Raw genomic sequence first — 19,402 nt, 5'->3', positions numbered from 1 at the left:
CATGGCTCATTGGTCCACCACAAGTTCGCATGCAATGGTGCACATATGCACATAGAAAGGCCAATTGCCCAGCTAGCTATAGAAGGTTTGAGATGGAATGCGATCTGATGTTTATGTTATTTAGATGGACATAGTTCTTCTAATGCTCTCTCTCTCTCTCACATACACACACACATTCATGAGTAAGCAAACTTAAATCCACCATTGGAAAAGCAAGTGAGTTCATATGTGACAAGAAAACAGGAAAACATTTTCCGTAAGATTCCCAATTAGTATTGTTAATTATAATTTTTCTTTTTTCTTTTGGGTTTGCTAAACAAGGTAATTCCCAGATTTTGACACTCCAATAGTGATGAACCTTCAAACAAGATGGTCACTTAAAACTTGTATATAATTTCAACATTTAAAATGTTTTGAGGTACATTTGGAATTAAAATTGTTAAAACACGACTTTGATTAAAAATAAACATCGTCAATATTTCATATTCTCTATTGAAAATTCGGTAATATTAAAGATTTTTTTTTTTGTTAACCAAATAATCAACTATGCATCTTCTAAAGATATCTATGTCACTTAAACAAATAAATAGATTAAGGGCAAGAGAACGTTGTCCGCTTGTATTCTCCATGCCTAGATACATGGGGAAGTGGGGAGTGGGGCAAGGACATCTTTCACAGCCCACCCCACTTACCCCATGTATCGAGAGTAGTTAGAAACACAAGCAGACAACATTCTTTCTCTCATTTTTCATCAAAACCCATATGCATGAATGAGTCATTTTCAAAGACAAACCTACTCGTAAAGAGGTGCATGATGGTTGTAGTCTAAAACACAACATAGAGAACTAACCATACATGGCTGGTAACCAAAAGGGAAGACAATTCTAGAGCTAAAATCTATTTGAAACTATAAATCCACTAGATATCTCTGTTAGAGAATAATTAACCCTGTAAGAGTTGGACTAAGATAAAGGTAGTTAACCTTACTTCTGAATCAAATACTATCTAAGAAAGCAAGTTGAATTAATTTAGGTTTTCCAACTAAAAAAATGAGTTTGTGGGATGGACATTCTCATCCTCAATGACTAAACCTAATTGTACTTGCATAAATAGGCCTACAATTATGTAATTAACTATTGTTTCAAAAGACATTGGCTTTAATTATGTTTATAATCCTCGTACAACTAAAAAGGACTACATGTACTTGGAGTAATCCTATATATTAGAACCCTGATCAGGGTACTATAGTTCTAAGATACTAGATTGAAATATAATAGTTTCTTAATTAAAAAGAGGCTCCTCAAGCACAACAATTGAAAAACCTATCAATCTAGACAAGTAGCCCACAATTTTGTTATATTATATATTTTTGTTCATTAAAAAAGGATCATGTTCATGTAAACTCATGAAAGTATATCCTAGCAAGGGCATATTGTTTGGCTGTTCAAAAATAAAATAAGAGCTTGTCCCATCTTTCCTTAGAAACAAAGATGAAGTAACCATGTGAGGTGTTACAATGTCCATAAGAAGAAAACAAAAGAATTTACATAAATAATAAGAGCATGCGTATAACAATCTTGAGGTCTCGTGACCGTAAAGTCAATCTAGCACGGCTGGTTATTGATATAAATAGTACGTGAATAATCAATCAACCATGAGAATTAAATTGTGCGGCCAGAGAGAAAAAGGTGTTCCACCGATAGGAAATGTTATCCATGCATAAAGTGAGGCACATAAGGGTCACATGGCAAGAGAGATTGAAGGCCTGTCAACCTAGAAGTGATTCCCTGTGAAATGGGACTTGCCCTCTGAAGTACTTCATCCAAGCAAAAATGAGGCATAGAAGAGCCAGTGGCACATCGATGCCAGCTTGGAAGTGATCTGCCTTATATTTTATCAAAATGAGAATTCAGTTGTGTTTTGAGATATGGTGAATGCAAAGTTTTTTTTTTTTTTTTTTAACCAAGGTGTCCGGGCCAGCTTACGCGTACCTCGACTAATCCTCAGGGAGACTAACACAGCAACCCACCGCCATGATCTCCACTTAAATCGTAGATGCACATATGGAGAATCGAACCTAAGACCGTGCGCTTAATCCACATAATCCTCAGTTCGCCCTAACCATCTGGGTAACCCACGGGTGGGTATAGAATAAATAAGAAAACACACACACACTCACACAATGCATATGACAATGTTCGATCCCATGACCTCCTCCCCTGGGTGCCGACTCCACAAGCCGAAGTTACCACCACTAGGCTATCCTAATGTTCGTAAATGCAAAGTTCTTATTGATACTAATATTACATGAATGATCTTGCATCTTACTTATCTTTTGCTTGTTTAATGTAAATGAGAGGTATGAAATTCACTGATATTTGATTTGGCAGACAAGAATGTTGATCAAACATGAAGGAAAATTCCACATATTGGATGTTTTGAGTTGACATTGAATTAAGAGTTTCATATATAATGATTCACTACTTTAAATTCATTTAGTGCTTGATTATACCTGATCATACATTAACATGGATTCATATCTATAAATAAATCTCTCTCCCCCATCCCACCCCCACCCCCACCCCCCCCCACGGCCCCACCCCCTCCCCCAAAAAAAAAAGGGATAAAGTTTTACTGTGTTTTAATATAATGGGAACAAAATTTGAATTTCGAACAGAGAAATGAAAAAGTCAAGCTGAAGGGTCCCACACACAGGGTGGAAATGCACAGGATTGTACCTGACTTTCTAGTTTTACTGAACTTAATCTTGGAATCTTCCTTCTCATATGGGTCTGGGTTCCATATCCTCTGACTACATATTGACAATCTCTCTCCCTCTTTCTAAAAAAAAAAAAAAAAAATAGAAAAGAAAATAATTAATTGATATGGAATGGCAGTTGAAGATGTAATTTTTCTTTATAAGTTCTTTTATTATCCAAAATAAAATAATGGAAGATAAGATATAAAGACAATCAGTAGTTGGGCAGCCTTGAAGTTGAAACAGAAGCAGTACACAAGTTCATAGTATTCTAGGGGGTCTGGTTTGTCCATTTAACTCAAACAATCATAAAGCTCCAACCAGGCAACAATACATAAACAGTGTAAGTTGGGACCTAACTTGTCAATACACATGCAAAGATTGGCACCTAACCCTAATTTCCACTTTCCATTATTAAAAAAAGAAAAAAAGAAAAAAAGAAAAAGGAAAATATTTTAATTGTTACTATTGACCATCTTTGATTGATAATAAATGATGCTATACACATGTAATTAAGATTTAGCCCAAGATATTACACTAATTTAAGTCTTCCTTCCATTTCATGTGGAATTATTGCATGTGTTTCCATTTCTATGAGGAAATAAAAATAGAAAGCTATAGTAAGAAATGATGAAAAAACACTGAGGGAAAACTTCTTTTTCTATTTTTAGCAATAATCTATTAACCTCACATGAGAAATTTTAAAGATGGAGAAAAATAAAATTTTAAGTTGTTCAAAAAATTTGAAAATAAAAAAAACACAATCTCTTTCTCTCTAATATTAGATTTTTTATTACTTTCTATCTTATCGGACCATGTGGATAATACTATTTTCTACACAACCATTGATGTGAGATTCCCATCAAATCGTTGCCCTAGAAATTCTCTCCCTTCAAATATTTTCCACACATCAAACCAATTTCATGTAAAAATATTTTATCTCCTTAATTTTTTTTCTTAAATTTTGTTAAAAATCCTTCATATTGGTTCCATTCATTGGAGCTTTTCTATAGGTGGACCATATTAGATGCTAATCTTAAATTAGAGCTTTTCTTTTCTTTTTAGGTTTTGTACTTTGTACTAAAGCTTAAATTGATGAATGCGATTATTAATTAGAAGATAGATATTGATGCATTTTGTCTTATTGTTTGTGGGTTATTGGGTTTCTGCCACGTGGGTTTTTCGAGGGACACATGGCATAAACCTATTGGGGTTGACACATAAGATTCCATATTGGATTGCCACGTCAGCTGCCAGAAAAGTTGGCGCAATGGTGAGGGAGAGTGCTAAGCTTAAGGGGTTTAGATTTTAGAAGAGAGATTATAGGCGCATGTGGCGCACACGTGCAAATAGGGTTTTAGTTTATTTTAAAACCCTATACACGAAACACGAGAAGAGTATAGGAATGGTCCCAATGGAAGAACAGATTCACTAGAAAAAGAGAGAGAAAGAGGGGAGAGAGAGAGAGAGAGAGATTTATTCTCTTTCGTTCTCTCCCGTCTGTAGGACTGAAAATTCTATTTCTATCTATTCCTTCTTTCCACAGTTATCTTGTTTTTTCACTTTTTTTCTGCAAAGCAACAGAGGCAGAGGGAGAGGCAGAGGCAGAAGAATCTCCATACTTCACTCTCACACTTTCTCTTGATAAAGTTCCCATTTTGGGGAACCAAAGACTTACTTCTCTACCCTCTGCTGTTGCTATCTAGCTTCTCTTCCATGAAAAACGCTGGAAAAGAAGCTAAGGAGGATGGGTGAAGAATCAGTAACAACAGACAGAGCAGTTGAACAGGTTTTTTTTTTTTTTTTTGGTGGAGAAGTATGAACCTTTTTTTTTTTTTTTGGGAACCCATCTCTTAGTTTTGTACCATTTTTTTTGGGTTCTTTTATTTATTTATTTATTTATTTTTGAGTTTAGTATGATCTCTGTAAATATGCTGTGTTAGTTTTTCTTTGGTTCTCCAAGCTTTTGGGTGTTGCTATCCAATGCAAGTCATTGGCATTACTCGATTGTTATGTTTAAGTGGTCAAATGTCACTGGGGTTGGCTTCTATTATATGGCTCTTGACGCTTCCATTTGAGGTTTTTAAATTTTCTTCATGGTTTTTTGTTAGTAAATGGGTAATGGCATGACTAAAAGTTTGGAAATTCATGTTGTAGCAGAAATGAATGCCATTTCAGGTGTTAGTTGCTTAGTTATAGTTTGAACTCTGAAACTGTACCCCTCCCTGTTTTTCTTTTTTGCTTTGGTGGTGAGTGGTCTCTCTTTGAGAAATTCAGGTTCTGCTGGATGTTCAGTTCACTTAGAGATAACCATTCTGGTGCTGGTTCTGATGCCCAATTAAAAAGTGGTTGGGGTAGGGGTGGGGGGGGGGGGAGTAAGCGAGGAATATGAACAGGTTAGATTGTGATGTAAGTGGGTGTCTGGTTTAGAGATCTTAAATGTAATATCTTTTGTACAAATTGGTTTGTTATGAGGTTAATGCAGCTGGAGTTATCAGCCATTACGTGTGTGAAAAATGGCAAAATCGAAAGCATACTGTTATTCTCTATTCTGTTTTAGCAGTGGGATTAGAGATCTTCCAGTAACTAAGAGTTTTTTCTTCTGAAAGTAGGAGACATCCAATGTTGGGTGGGTTATGGCGCAGGCTAAGGTCATCCAATATTGGTCTTATGTTCAGAAATTTTCTTGGTCTTGCCTTTTGGTATCCAGAGGATGGACATTCCTTTCTACTTACCAGTAGTTCAATATTTTTGGCGAGACTTATTTTCTTTCAAAGCCATTCCTTTTGTCAATATTATCTAGCATCTCTTACCTCAAACAGTGAGTTGTGTTATTCATCTTAATATGTTTCATAATGACATCCCTATACTTTATTTCTTCTACTTCTTCTTCTTTGTCTTGACTTTCTTTGAAGAACCTTCTAATTGGGGCTCAATCTGTCAGTCACTTCAGTAACTTTCTTAAGAACCCCCTATTTCTGTGTTAAGAGTTTAGTCAATGTAGTATCGTGGATAGACATATTGGTGGGTTGGTAGATAAGTATTTGAAGCTGTCCTGTATTTCATTTTCTGTTTTACTGGTTCTTCTGTTTATTTCTAGTTGTGGTGGAAGTTTGAACTTGGACTAAACATTTTGTGTCATGTAGGCAATTGTTGCATTGAAGAAGGGTGCACATCTTCTGAAATTTGGTCGGAGAGGAAAGCCAAAATTCTGCCCTTTCAGGCTATCTCCGGTACAGTCATTACAATGCTTTTTGTAGATGATAAATCTGACAATTGTGTGGTCTAAAAGTATGATATTGGACTTCAACACCAGTGAAATATGACCATTTTTATTTTATTATATATATATATATATATATATTGTTCTTAATCCAGTAGTGATGAATATTTGAATATTTTTTTTTTATTATTTTAGAATCAATTTGGAAATTTTTTAGCTTGATGAAGACTTTGTAAATTGTGTTTGTTAGATTTAATTGTCATTTTTTCATGGGTACTAATAGTGTCATTCTTTTTTCTCTATAACAAGTATTTTTATAGATTTTTATTATTATTTTAAACGAATACATACTCTTTCCCCTATTATTATTCCTTTCCTTCTTCTTCTTCTTCTTCTTTTCTATTAGTCTCCACCACCAATTAGCCGGTGTTGAACTTCAGTGAGACTCAAACAGAGTTTTTTTTGGTAGGGAAACAGAGTTGGCTTGTGAGAGTCATGATGTGCAACTGGTTAAACAAGTCTGATTTATCTTTCATGCTATTCCTTTGCAACATGCCAACTGTAAATTCTTCTATGAGGAAAAACAATAAGAAACAGCTAACAGTTCAACATATTGAAACTATGAAAGAGATCTAGAGCACATTCTCAAGCACTTGAGTTTGGTGCTTCCACTTTACAGCATGAAATTTGGTCCTGGGAGAGAATGCTGCTCCTATTAAAAGAATTAGGGAATCAAGCATTTCCATTCATTTATTTAATTTTATTTACTTATTTGGTATTCTAGGTTTGTCCAAGTGTCCCATACAATTGTTTCAAATTGAATCTTGAGGGCCTACTTCCTGAAATAGTTTGAAGATGCAAGGATAAACAAATTTTAAAATAATCCGATGCAAGGTCCAGAATGTAATTCCAGCTTAAGTACGTAATTGTTACTATAATTGTGCACTTCTTCTCAAGCAACCTCACTTTCAGATATTTGATATGCATTTAAGAGGTAACACTTCTTTGTTACCAGCATCATTGGACTTTTGGTTCAAACATAATCCTTTTCCATCAGTTGTGTGCAATATTGATCGATGTTGTCACATAATTCTAACTTGATGACATATCTTTATATACAAATTAGATGGATCAGAATCCTACAATTAGAATCTTAAAGTCATAAGAATAGAAGGAACAATTTTATTTGTATTCTAACAAGGGAAAAACTTCTTCATGATGTCAGAGTGCAATTTCCCTAGCATGAATTTTTTTAATTATTTTCTCTTTCCTGCTCCGAATATGTGGGCACTGTGTGGATGATACCTTTTTCAGGACAACCATTGGTGTGACGTGCAGATTCCTCCCCACACTGGCTTTGTGGGGAACCCTCTCCCTTGTAATATATACACTGTTGAGTTTGATCACTATTTGGCTTCAAATAATCCAAGTAGGCAACAATTAAATGAGAAACATGCGATTGTCTTGTTACATTTTCTGTTTGAGTTTAACAGTTTGAAAGAGTCAAAGAAAGAAGATTGGGATTGACTTTCTTGTCCATTCGTTGGATTACGTGAAGGGCATTTACGACTTCATGTTGCTAAAGCATATTTTTTCTTTAAGTAGCAATCTATGGTGTTCTGAGAAAGAAGATTGGGATTAACCTTCTGGTGCACTTAGGTTACATGAAGAACAATTAGAGCTCAAGTTTGCTGTAGTGTGTTTTGTACTTTAAGTAGCACTTCTATGGTATTCTAAATAGATTTGGTGCCTAAACTGTCACTCTGTATAATTTAAAAACTTGTGGCACCACAAACTCTTCTTTTCTTCACTTGTTCTCCTTGCTGAATTTGGATTATTTATATCTAGCATGTCTTACATTTTTCTTCCCTTTGGGTTTCAGGATGAGAAGCTTTTAATATGGTATTCAGGGAAGGAAGCAAGAGAATTAAGGTTGAACTCTGTTATAAACATTATCCGTGGGCAGGAAACTGTAAGTAAAATAAACCTCATGCTTACCAAGGTATTTGTTATAAAATTTTCTATCTGCTCTCTAGTTTTATCATAATGGTTTATGCCTTGATATTTACAATGCAACCAAATGCCTTAGGTAAATTTTCAGAGGCACACTCAACCAGAGAAGGAGTTGCAGTCCTTTTCACTTGTTTATGCAAATGGTGAATGTACTCTTGATCTGGTAATCTTTTTTCCTTGTGGTTCCAATACTTTGAAACTTTTATCTTTCGTCTCATTTGGCTATTCATTTGTTTAAGATTTTTTCTGTTTTGTAGATATGCAAGGATAAGGAGCAGGCAGATGCTTGGTTCTTAGGCTTAAGCGCCTTGATATCCAGGACTGACGTCCTTAAATCTTCAAGTTTGTGGAGCTGCCGAGGAGCACAAACCTGTGCCAACAGTCCAGTTGGTTATTCACGGAGAAAGAAAAATGTAGGACTGCTGGAGGGCTCCAAAAAAGTTTCTCAGGTTTGAAAGCTAGCACTGTTTTCCATTTCTCAAAGAAATTTTGCACTCCTAAAGAACTATGCTTTACAATGGCACAATTATACAACTGAAGAGGTAGCACACAAACATGGGAGTGTGGTCTATCATCGGGAAGCTAATATTATCCTTGAGATATTCTATGTCCTGAGGCAATCATTTTCAGGAATGAAGCCCATTGAATATTAGGGGGTCCAGTTTTCTGCATCTTTGGCATAATGTATTCAAGACAGCTAGGTGATGAGTTGTGGACTGGTTATATTCCTACAGGTTATTAATTAGATAATATTTAGTAAATTCATACTAAGACTAAATGCTAAAATTGAGTATTAATGTAAGCATTATGAAGGTTCATGGTTTAGAGTAGTAGCAAAGTAAGTGCCAGTTTTACCTCGAACCCTGTCAGAAGCCCCAAATGTGAGGATCCTTTGTTTCATTACGGACTGGGGGGGGGTCAAATTTACGTATTTGCTCTCTTTATGAAGAGATAAACTGATTAACATGATCTTTTTCTCACTTTTATCTAAAACAGGCAATGTTAGAGTTTATCTTATGGCCAAAGAATAGTCAATCTAGTGGCAACCAATCCAGTGCCTAGTATAGATTGAGTAATTTTACTTCAATGCATTCGATATGGTCTTGACTGGTAAATTAGATTGGCAGTTGTTCCCTGTGTGACACCAACTACATTGTCATGGTGTTATTACCATCTGCATTGGAATGCTGTTATATACCATCATTTGATCATTAAGATTATGGCCTTCAGTTCTCAATACAATTTGATAATTTTAAAAACTTATGCTATCATTCAAAATTTATCTTTTAAGCATACATCTGGACATATATATACTATAGCATTATTGCTCGCAATACAAACTGAAAAATACATTAAAAATTTATTCTGATATGAACATCACTTAATGGGATGCTTCTTTTACAATTTATGCAATATGTACTAACACGGGTTTATGTATGGTAGCATGGTAATGTATGGTCATCTTCCTTATAAATTATTTTTTCCAATAACCTGATTGCATCTTTTTTCCACCTCAAGGTGCTTAGCTTACGTGGGAGTCCACAGTCACTGAGGAAGAGTTGCCTTTCAGATGCCTTGTCATATTCTTCTGAGAGCTTTTATTCATCGGCTCCAAGAACTTTGCCAAACATCCAAACTGTAGCGGATATTGTATTTCCCCATTCATTCTATTTGGAGTCGGATAATCTGAATGAAAAGAAAGATGCCTACACCAGCACAGAATGTCATAAGAATCTCCTAAATGGCTTCAGTTCCCATGCTCAATACTTTTCAGCATCAGACAAGAATGATATTCTGAGGGATGTGTTTCTATGGGGTGAAGGGTTAGGAGTAATTTCAGGGGGTGGTGTGGACGGATATGATACACCAAGTCATGTTCAATCTGATTCTTTAATCCCCAAATTATTAGAATCCACAATGATGTTAGAAGTACATAAGATTTCCTTAGGAAGAGAACATGCAGGATTGGTTACCAAACAGGGCGACGTCTATTGCTGGGGAGGGGGGAGTGGGGGAAAGCTTGGGCACAAGACTAATATGGATGTCTCAAATCCCAAAATTGTTGAATCCCTTAACGGGGTTCATGTGGAATCCATTTCATGCAGTGAATATTACACATGTGCTCTGACACTTTCTGGTGAACTGTATACATGGGGTGACAGCACTCACGATGCTGGCTTCATTGGGGATAGGAGAAAGAGGAGTAAGTGGCTGCCACTTAGACTTTCTGGTCCAGTGGATGGAATACATATATCAAGTGTTGCGTGTGGAGAATGGCACATGGCAATTGTTTCTTCCTCTGGGCAGTTATTTACATTTGGAAATGGGACATTTGGGGTTCTTGGGCATGGGAGTCTGCAAAGCATTTCCCAACCGAAAGAGGTTGAATCTTTGAAAGGGTTAAGGGTAAGGTTAGTCGCATGTGGGCCATGGCACATGGCTGCTATTGTGGATATCATGGTTGATCATTTCAAGACTAATGTTCCCAGTGGAAAATTATTTACATGGGGTGATGGGGATAAGGGAAGGCTTGGTCATGCTGACAAGGGAAAGAAGCTTCTACCTACCTGTGTTGCACAACTCGTGGATCATGATTTTGTTCAAGTTTCTTGTGGAACAATGCTGACTGTTGGGCTCACAAACACAGGCATAGTGTATACCATGGGGAGTAAAGAGCATGGGCAACTGGGGAATCCACAAGCCAGAGATAAATCAATCACAATTGTGGAAGGCAAGCTCAAGGGAGAGTTTGTTAAGGAGGTCTCATCAGGATCATATCATGTAGCAGCCTTGACGTCAAAAAAGAGAGTTTATACATGGGGAAAAGGTGCAAATGGGCGTCTAGGATTAGGTGATATTGAAGATAGAAATTCTCCAACATTAGTGGAGGCATTGAAAGATAGGCAAGTAGAAAGCATTGCTTGTGGATCCAGTACCACATCTGCAATTTGCTTGCACAAATCTATATCTAGTAGTGATCAATCAGTTTGTAATGGGTGTAGAATCGCATTTGGGTTTACCAGGAAGAAGCATAACTGTTATAACTGTGGCTTTTTGTTCTGCAGTTCATGTAGTACTAAAAAGGTAATGAATGCATCTTTGGCACCAAACAAAAGCAAGCGTTTTAGGGTCTGTGATCCTTGTTTCAACCAACTGAGAAATAATGGACATTCAGATAGAGTGATAATATTAGAGAACCCAAGCCCAAGACTGCCCGTATCTGCACGTAAGGCATGGTCTGACTTGAAAGTAAGCAGGGGAGAAGCGACACTCACACAGGGTCCAATGTGTTCACCCAAAGTATGTACTCAAGATGAAGCAAAATGCATTGGGGGGCAAACCTTGTCAAAACAAGGAGGAAATGAACACCCTCTTGAACCTATTTCACCTTTTTTATCTATTTTGCCAAGATGGGGGCAAGTCCCCATACCCCCCTTATTCAGCAGATATGATAGAGAAAATTCTCCAGCGTTTCAGCATTTCTCTGGAAATGAATCACCTGCTGGTCCATCTGTGCACTCACAACAGATGCTCCATGAATCAAAATCTACTTCTCTAACGGCTATGGGTGTGAATAATTGCTCATCTGAATCAGAGAAGATTCTTGCTGAAGAATTCGAACATTTAACGGCTGAGGTAATTGTTTCATTACATTGGGCTTGAAAAGGCTCATTATTTACTGTTGTTGTGTGTTGATATAAGCCCTTAACAGCTTGAGCTTTTGGGATAAACAGTTGTGATATAGTATTAGAGCAAGGAGGTTGGGTGTTCGATCCCTGGTAACTGCGAGGGTTTTGTGCTATGTGTTATTGTGCCCCTACGCATTGTGCCCCTTAGTGCCAAGGGCTGTTGTTGTGTGTTGATATACATTGTTGTGGCCCTTATTTAACAGCTTGAGCTTTTGGGATAAATGGTTATAACATTTACGTTCATGATGTTTTCCATTTTGAATATTTTTCTCTGTTTATGTGGAGAATTTGGTCTTACTTTGGACAATTTACCACTTGGATATCTGAGAAGTTTGGTTGCAGATATGCAGCAAACTGAAAAACAGTGAATAGGCACCCTGACATTTATTTTATTCATAATTTGTTACATGCTACCTAAAATTTGTAGGTTCTGTTCTTTTGTTGTCTTTCTGCTAAAATCTAGAATCTAAATATGCTCCAGTTAATTTGATTAAAAAATTTTGGGGATAAGTAAGTGGGATATTGCAAAAAGTGGGCAAATGTCAAAAGATATCATAAATGGGTCCAACAGAGAGCCGATGTTCTCTTTTATTTGCTGTGTTTATTATTCCTTACGGTGCCAGCATGATCTGATGTGTTCTTTTTTCCTTTCTGTAAGACTAATTCTACTTATAGTGGGTGACAAGCTGTCAATCGTTTTGCCTATGTTCGACATGGCCATACTCTAAATTAACTCTTTCCCCCTTCCTTTTTTAGCATTAATGTTTCTATATTATGGAGGAGAAGTTTCTATTTTTGTGCGTGCAGGTTCATTACTTGGTAGTATTGTACAAACCCTATCATTTCCTCTAAGAGATAATCACATTGTATTGTCAAAATGACCCTAGTTTTTCCGTCAATCAGTTATTTTTTATATATGTAACTGTTTCACTGCAATCAGTGTTGCCTTTTTATTCCCATGGTAACATGTAGATCTTTTTATCACCATAGTTATTTTGTTATGGTCACGTTATTGAAACAATTTATCTTTTTTTAGTACTTTGTGAAGTGCCTCTGTATTTCCTTCTAAACATCATTTCTTTGTTTGTAGGTTAATAACCTTGAAAATCAGTGCCAAATGAAAAGCAAGAAGATATATGAATATCAGCAACAGATTGAGGAAACTTGGTTAATAGCAAGGGAGGAGGCTGCTAAACGTAAAGATGCAAAGGAAATTATTAGAGCTTTAAAAGCAAGAGTAATTTTCTTACAGAAATCTTTTGTGTTGAATTAATGTCTTTAGGACTTAAAACTTTCTAATGATTAATAAGCATCATCATTGATGGTTCAATTTTGCTGGAGTAAAGAGCTAATGTGACGTTGATTTGAAATGTGTCTTTCTCAAAATATCTAAGTTGTTTGCTTGAAAATTATGAATACGGAGGGGTCTATGCAGGTTGTCTTGGATTCAGATCCTCTCCAGCCGGGGGGGGTGGCTCGAGAGGGACCAGCAAGACACAAAACAAGAGGTTTCGCTGTCCCTCTCCAGACACCCCTCGGCTGGAGAGGATCTCAATCTGGTTGTCTCCTGCATCCTTTATCCATTTGGAAAGACAAGATATGGTTTATGGCCTACCTTGGTATGCCAGAACAGTCCTTTAATGATCAGGTATTTATATGCTATAGACTATAGATAGTAAATCTGGGAGAGGGTAATCTGGTGGGAAGTACATTTGGTTAAATTTGGAAAATATAAAATAATTAATACATTGAAAAAATATCTGGGTAGATTTGCGAATGACGGAATGATTTTCAGTAGATTTGGCAATGGTGGGATGGTTTTCTTCATCATATCAAGGATTGTTGATTTTGTTCTGAATACCAGTCCATATCATTGCCTATGGTCTACCAATGTCTAGGCTCCTCTTCTCGCTTTGCGATTGGAAAGGAAAAGAAAAATTCCTGGAGGGGTGTTGCAATTGAAGATAGGCTTTCGAATCAGTTTTCAACCTTTATATTCTAACATACGGTGAAGTCCAATGGGTTTGAAAACTCAGATTAGTAGGTCAACTCTCTTTTGTTTTAGTAGCTTCCTGTCTTCCTTTTGGAAATGATGGGTTCAACCACTGTTGAGTCCATCATCTACAGAGAATGCACCACCAAGGACCAACTTTTATGTTTAAAAAATTTAAAGTAAAAGAAGGGCAGGTAATATATTTTAGTGGGTCTCAAGAATATTTTCAAATGCTAAAGTTTCACGCAACTCTGTTTCTGGATTGGTGTAATTGAATACTAAAATATTGAGTTTTAGCTTGCAATTTTGTCTGTGGGAGTTAATTTGGGACTCTACAGTTAAAATTCAGCAGACTGCATTGCAGGGATTAAAATTTTACTTGAACCTCCCTGTATCACCTGCCCATTTTTATACTAAATGGGAGAATGATTATAAATTGCCGGTAGATTGGGGAATGGAAGAGGCAGAAGAAGAGGCTAAGAGGCAGGAGATCTTGGAGAATCTATATCTGTATAAGAATGAACTGAGGAGTCCACTGCTGATCTCATAGACTACTGATTCTAGTCTGCACATTTCATTTAAGTCATGGAATTTGAATCTTTTTCCATTCCTTCAATCAATGATAAGAATGAAGGGGTCAATTGTCATTCAAACTATTATTTGAAGGGCTAACACAGTAAAAAAAGACTTCAGCAGCCACATTCTGTAACTTGAACAATCTTGCATTATCAGTGACATGGTTTTAGGAATCAGAGTTGGTGTCCGATTCCTTGTCGAGACCAGATTGGTGTTCCATGGTTTTTTTTTTTTTGGGGGGGGGGGGGCCTGGGGGGGGTTAAAAAAAGTTGTTGGAATATTGGGGTTAAAAATCGTCCCTGTTTATCCTCTTTACCCCCACTGCTGCTGCAATTCATAATCTATGTTCCTTTTCATGATGTACTGTTCCTACCCTATGTGTATGATTAAGGAAACACCAGCATCTGTGGGGTATGATATCCTGTTTCTGGACATTTTATAAATTCATAGCCAATATATCAAAACCTATTTGATTTTAGTCAAGGGGAGCAGGGATCCAACTGCCAGGTTTACGTACTGTGCAATGCTTGCTGCGTCACTTGTTCATGTTTTGGTCCAAACCAGTCCGAGTACATTTACCGCTTTCAATGTTGGCATCTGGAGACTCCTACAACTTGAAAAGCATTCTTTACTGTTGTTTGCATTTTTTCTACAATGCAGATACAGGTCATTTTGGAGAGACATCCCACTGCAAGAGAAGCAAACACTTTTCCTTTGCTGGCTAAATCAGCTGATGTGCATCTGCCTCATACTCCAACCTCTATAGATAATTCAGATTTAGCTGTTATGGACCCCCTGCTTGTCACCAATCAATTGCCTCAACTTGTGGTCAAGGACAGGCTAACTAGCCCATGCTCACCTATATCATCTTTTGATACCTTATCTGTTATGTGTGCGGGGGACCTGTGTCAAAGTTGCACTAGACTGGTGGATGGTACACATATTGCAATGACAGATTCTAGACAAACTATCACTAAAGCATTGAAGACAGAGTGGGTAGAGCAAGATGAACCTGGTGTGTATATCACATTGATGAGTTTACCGAGTAGACGGAATGGATTAAAGCGGGTCAGATTCAGGTAACTTTTGGATCTTAAATCATTTCCTCCAATGCAAATTTAAGAAATGGGTTATTCCATTAACTTGTGATACCACATGATACCACATGCCTATGCTGGCATAACAACTCTACTGCAACAAAAGTGTAACATCAGTTTGTTGGTTCAAACTTCAAATACATCCTCTCCATCTGCCATGATCTAGCAAACTAATTTCAGCTCTTCTAGCAAATTAATTTCATTCTCTGCTTTGATATAGCATGTAACTGGGTACTTGTGATACATTTTGTTGGCATAGTGGTGGGGTATTGTTAAATTTACCATTCTCTGCACCCGAAGCTCTATAGTATCCATGAAATTGGAATTTCAGTATTAACAGTAATAATATTCATTTGTGCTTTGCAGTCGGAAGAGATTCAATAAAAAAGAAGCTGAGCAATGGTGGGAAGAGAATCAATTAAGGGTATACGAAAAATACGACATTGAAAGGCACATCAATCCAAGCACAAAAAAGATGGAACCTTGATATTTCTCTCCTCCATTGCTCTTTATAAGCCTGCCTAATATTGGAGTTCCTTAAAGACTCCATTTGCAGTCTGTCAAGGATCACTGTTGAGCCCAGTTGATACAATCATGCTTGCCATATAAAAATGTGATTGCAGAGAACAGCCTTTGCTTATTTCATGGTCTTTTCCACATTGAAAAGTCTGAGGAAATTAACAGTAAGAGAAAGAAAAGTGATAGCGGGGCTTTTGCAGGGCAGGATATATACATTTTTTGTATGTAATCATCAGGGCTCGAGTTAGTGGGGATCCTAACATTTTTGCATTGTACATAGTCAAATAAAGAAAGAAATAATCTCTTGAGAATTATATTTCATTTACTCCTTCAAAATACAAATTGTTAAAGGGTGTTGAACCAGCTCTACTAAGCATCAAATGGAAATTCAAAATAGTACTCTTAACATCAAAAGGAGCCCATCTTCTCAATTTCTTTAGAAATTATAGTTCTTCCAAATGTTAGGAGTCGGGTATAGGGGAGGTTCAGCTAATAATTTAACATAGGAATTATGTTTCTTCCAAATCTTTGCTTCTGAAACACCCCCTGCCTCCCATTTTTCGACTTCTACTCCTTTCTCTCATGTGTCATCAAACCAGTTCATTGAACGCTGGGGCGGGAGAGTAACAGGGAGCTGTAGGGGAGGGGGAGGGAATGGGGGAGGAAGAGGAAGGGGTGAAATTACATAAAAACCCCGCCAATAAACAAGAGAGAGTATCTATTATTTAAGGATAAAAATGAAAAAAAATGGTTACAGATAGATTGTCCCGAAATCAACCATCTGAATACCACCTGAAGTTGGTAGAGTGGCCGTTTCCTTTCGTATAGAAATCAAATTTCTTCTACCCAAAAAAAAAAAAAAAAAAAAAAAAAAAAAAATCATATTTCTTTCAGTTGTAACGATATTTTTGATGAACTTTTTTAATTTTTAATTTTTTTTTCTTACAGGGTAAAACTTCTGAATTTATGTATCCATCAAACTTTATTTTTTGGGTTCAAATTTAAGAGTCTTAGACTTACATAGGGGTCAAGTACAGATCCACGGAGGAGTCAACAGTGGTCAAGGTCACATTTCTTAGAAAAAAAAAAAAAATGGATTCAATCCAAACACTGATGCACTAGAGTTGATCAAATTAAGGATGTGAATTTGAAACCGAAACTATTTATCGAAATCAAACCATACCGTTTATACCAAAACCATTTAGTAAATGGTTCGATTTTTGGTTCTAAAATTGAAACTGTGATTTGGTTTTAGTTTTAAAGTTTAAACAGTTAGTAAACCATTTAAATAAATTGTTAAACCGATTAACATATGCGTAGTAAGTTTAAGTCATTTAATGTTAAATTTACGTACATTTCAATAAAAAAAAAAAAGTTTACATCAAATAACTATTAATAAAAGCAAATAGCAAAAATAATTCAATTCAATGTTACAATTCACATCCATTTCACTACAAATTTTAAAGGTAAATGAGTTGTTTGGATAAAAAATTAAAAAACATAAAAAAACTGTTCAAATCCGTTTACATTGAAACCGACTATAAATGATTTCGGTTTCAATCTATGAAACTGTTTACTAAATGGTTCGATTTTAGTTTCATCTAAAAAATCTCGTATCAAACCAAACCGAGCTGAACCAATTAACACCCTTAGATCAAATGATAGCTCACAGACAAATTAGAGTCCAATAGATGTTATTTTTGAGATAATCCAAAGGTATCATAAGGAATACTTTTAGTGTTATAATTTGGAGTCCTGATGAGATCTTCGTATGAAAATCATTCTCGTACGATACTTGATCCACACATGGAATCCAAATAGGACTTTCAACAAACTTTGTAGAAAATAGTAATAGAAAGAATTTCCTTAATTAATTTATTACCACAGTAAGACTATACTCATTAGTCATGAAAGGAAACTAGGTAGGTAGTCAAGTTACATATCACGAAGACCAACAACATGAAAGCTAGTATACTGATCAAGAAGTTGTTAGAAACCCAACCGATTCAAGTCATATGGCATTCAGCTTCAACGGTCTTATCTCTTCTGTTAGTAAAGAAACAAACCCTATTTCCCTCTAGATGTGGTACGATGGCCTATAAATTGAAGATACAATATATGAGAGGGTGGGAAACGGCTTAAGAGAATACTGGGAAGAGAAGGATTGGGGAGCCTTGGGAGTTAGCAGGTTCTCTCTCTCTCTCTCTCTCTCTCTTTTTAATTTTTAAAGACTAGATTTTCTAAGTTTGTTTGATCTTTCTTCATTTAAATTTAATTGTATAGATGTAAATATCGAACCATAAAATCTACCTATGTATCTATTGTTTTAGTTTTTGAAGATAATTTTTTTCAAGTTTGTTCGATCTATGTTTATTTAAATTAACAAAAGATCATGTTACGTCTTTTTCCCTGATCTTTATGTGAAGGCGATGACTGGTCTGTATAGATGAACAAGTGACATAGGAGTCATTATTTTAATTATTTTATCCTTTATTCATCAACCACAAGAGATATTGCATGTGAATTCTGTTATTGGTAATGTTTGATCTCAGTTTAATTCAAGAAGTAATAGGCATATATCCCCAATACCGACGTCTTGCTTGATTCGGGGGTGGGGTTTTAGAATCGACCCAATTTTTTGGGAGTTTTTTTCGACTAGAGGCTTTTTTTTTTCCCCCTTGAGGATTAAGGTCTCTCTATATTGTTATACCAAAGACCCTATATATAAGGTATTATCTCATGAGGAAGAGGCCTGTTATGGTTTTGTAATTTTTTTTTACTTATGATAGTTGAAGCTATAGTTTATCGTTTGGTCGTAGACGTAGCCATCTTGGGTAAATCAAGTAAATAATTGTGTTATTCTTGGAGGGTGGTAGCCCCAACCCAATTTTTTGGGAGTTTTTTTGACTAGAGGCATTTTTTTTCCATGAGGATTAGGGTTTCTCGATATTGTAATGCCCAAGACCCTATATATAAGATATTACATCTCATGAGGAAGAGGGTTGTTATGGTTTTGTAATATATATATATATATATATATTTTTTCTTACAATAGTTTAAGTTCTAGTTTATAGACGTAGCCCATCTTGGGGGAATCATGTAAATAATTGTGTTATGTATGTTATGATTTTTTTTTCCTTTCAAAAATGACCCCCATACCCTTTGCATCCCAAACCCCTCATTGGTTGAACTTTTAGCTATAGAAAATCTAACAGAGTTGCCAACTCTCTCCTATATATTATAAACTCAATTTGACTGATACAGTTGCGTTTTATGTCATTCTAATTCTGATTCTTGATTTACTCATGCCAAATAGAAATGTCATTCTTGCCAAGTGAAGCCTACAGGGAAGGATCGGAAGGTTACTTACTAGAATCGAGCTATTGGAATGAAGAAAGCATTAGTATATTACAGGGGTTGGGTGATGATGAGGATGAAAAAGATGAGGATATAAAAGCTGATGATGGTGATGATGAAAATGATGAGGATGATGATGATGATAATGATATCACTATGCGGAGAAATTCTACCAAA

General features: G+C 36.1%; 1 protein-coding gene across 1 annotated transcript; it reads left to right on the top strand.

Annotated features, from left to right (window-relative positions):
• The first annotated feature begins 4,180 nt into the window (after nucleotides 1–4,180).
• Nucleotides 4,181–16,188, top strand: LOC122080081 (PH, RCC1 and FYVE domains-containing protein 1). The gene is made up of 9 exons (XM_042646958.1): nucleotides 4,181–4,547; nucleotides 5,905–5,991; nucleotides 7,864–7,953; nucleotides 8,071–8,157; nucleotides 8,252–8,443; nucleotides 9,513–11,630; nucleotides 12,774–12,920; nucleotides 14,913–15,331; nucleotides 15,716–16,188. Exons 1-9 carry the CDS (start codon nucleotides 4,506–4,508, stop codon nucleotides 15,834–15,836), a joined length of 3,303 nt encoding a protein of 1,100 aa, XP_042502892.1. The 5' UTR covers nucleotides 4,181–4,505; the 3' UTR covers nucleotides 15,837–16,188.
• The last annotated feature ends 3,214 nt before the right edge of the window (nucleotides 16,189–19,402 follow it).

The sequence above is a fragment of the Macadamia integrifolia genome, chromosome 5 (genome assembly GCF_013358625.1).
Source record: "Macadamia integrifolia cultivar HAES 741 chromosome 5, SCU_Mint_v3, whole genome shotgun sequence".
Taxonomy (NCBI): domain Eukaryota; kingdom Viridiplantae; phylum Streptophyta; class Magnoliopsida; order Proteales; family Proteaceae; genus Macadamia; species Macadamia integrifolia.
This window is presented reverse-complemented; position numbering and strand designations above follow the sequence as displayed.

Excerpts from the sequence above, each read along its gene's own strand:
- LOC122080081 (XM_042646958.1), top strand. The coding sequence starts at position 4,506 with ATGGGTGAAGAATCAGTAACAACAGACAGAGCAGTTGAACAG. Across the intron at positions 7,954-8,070 it reads TTATCCGTGGGCAGGAAACT|GTAAATTTTCAGAGGCACAC; the intron begins GTAAGTAAAATA and ends CAAATGCCTTAG. Across the intron at positions 8,444-9,512 it reads GCTCCAAAAAAGTTTCTCAG|GTGCTTAGCTTACGTGGGAG; the intron begins GTTTGAAAGCTA and ends TTCCACCTCAAG.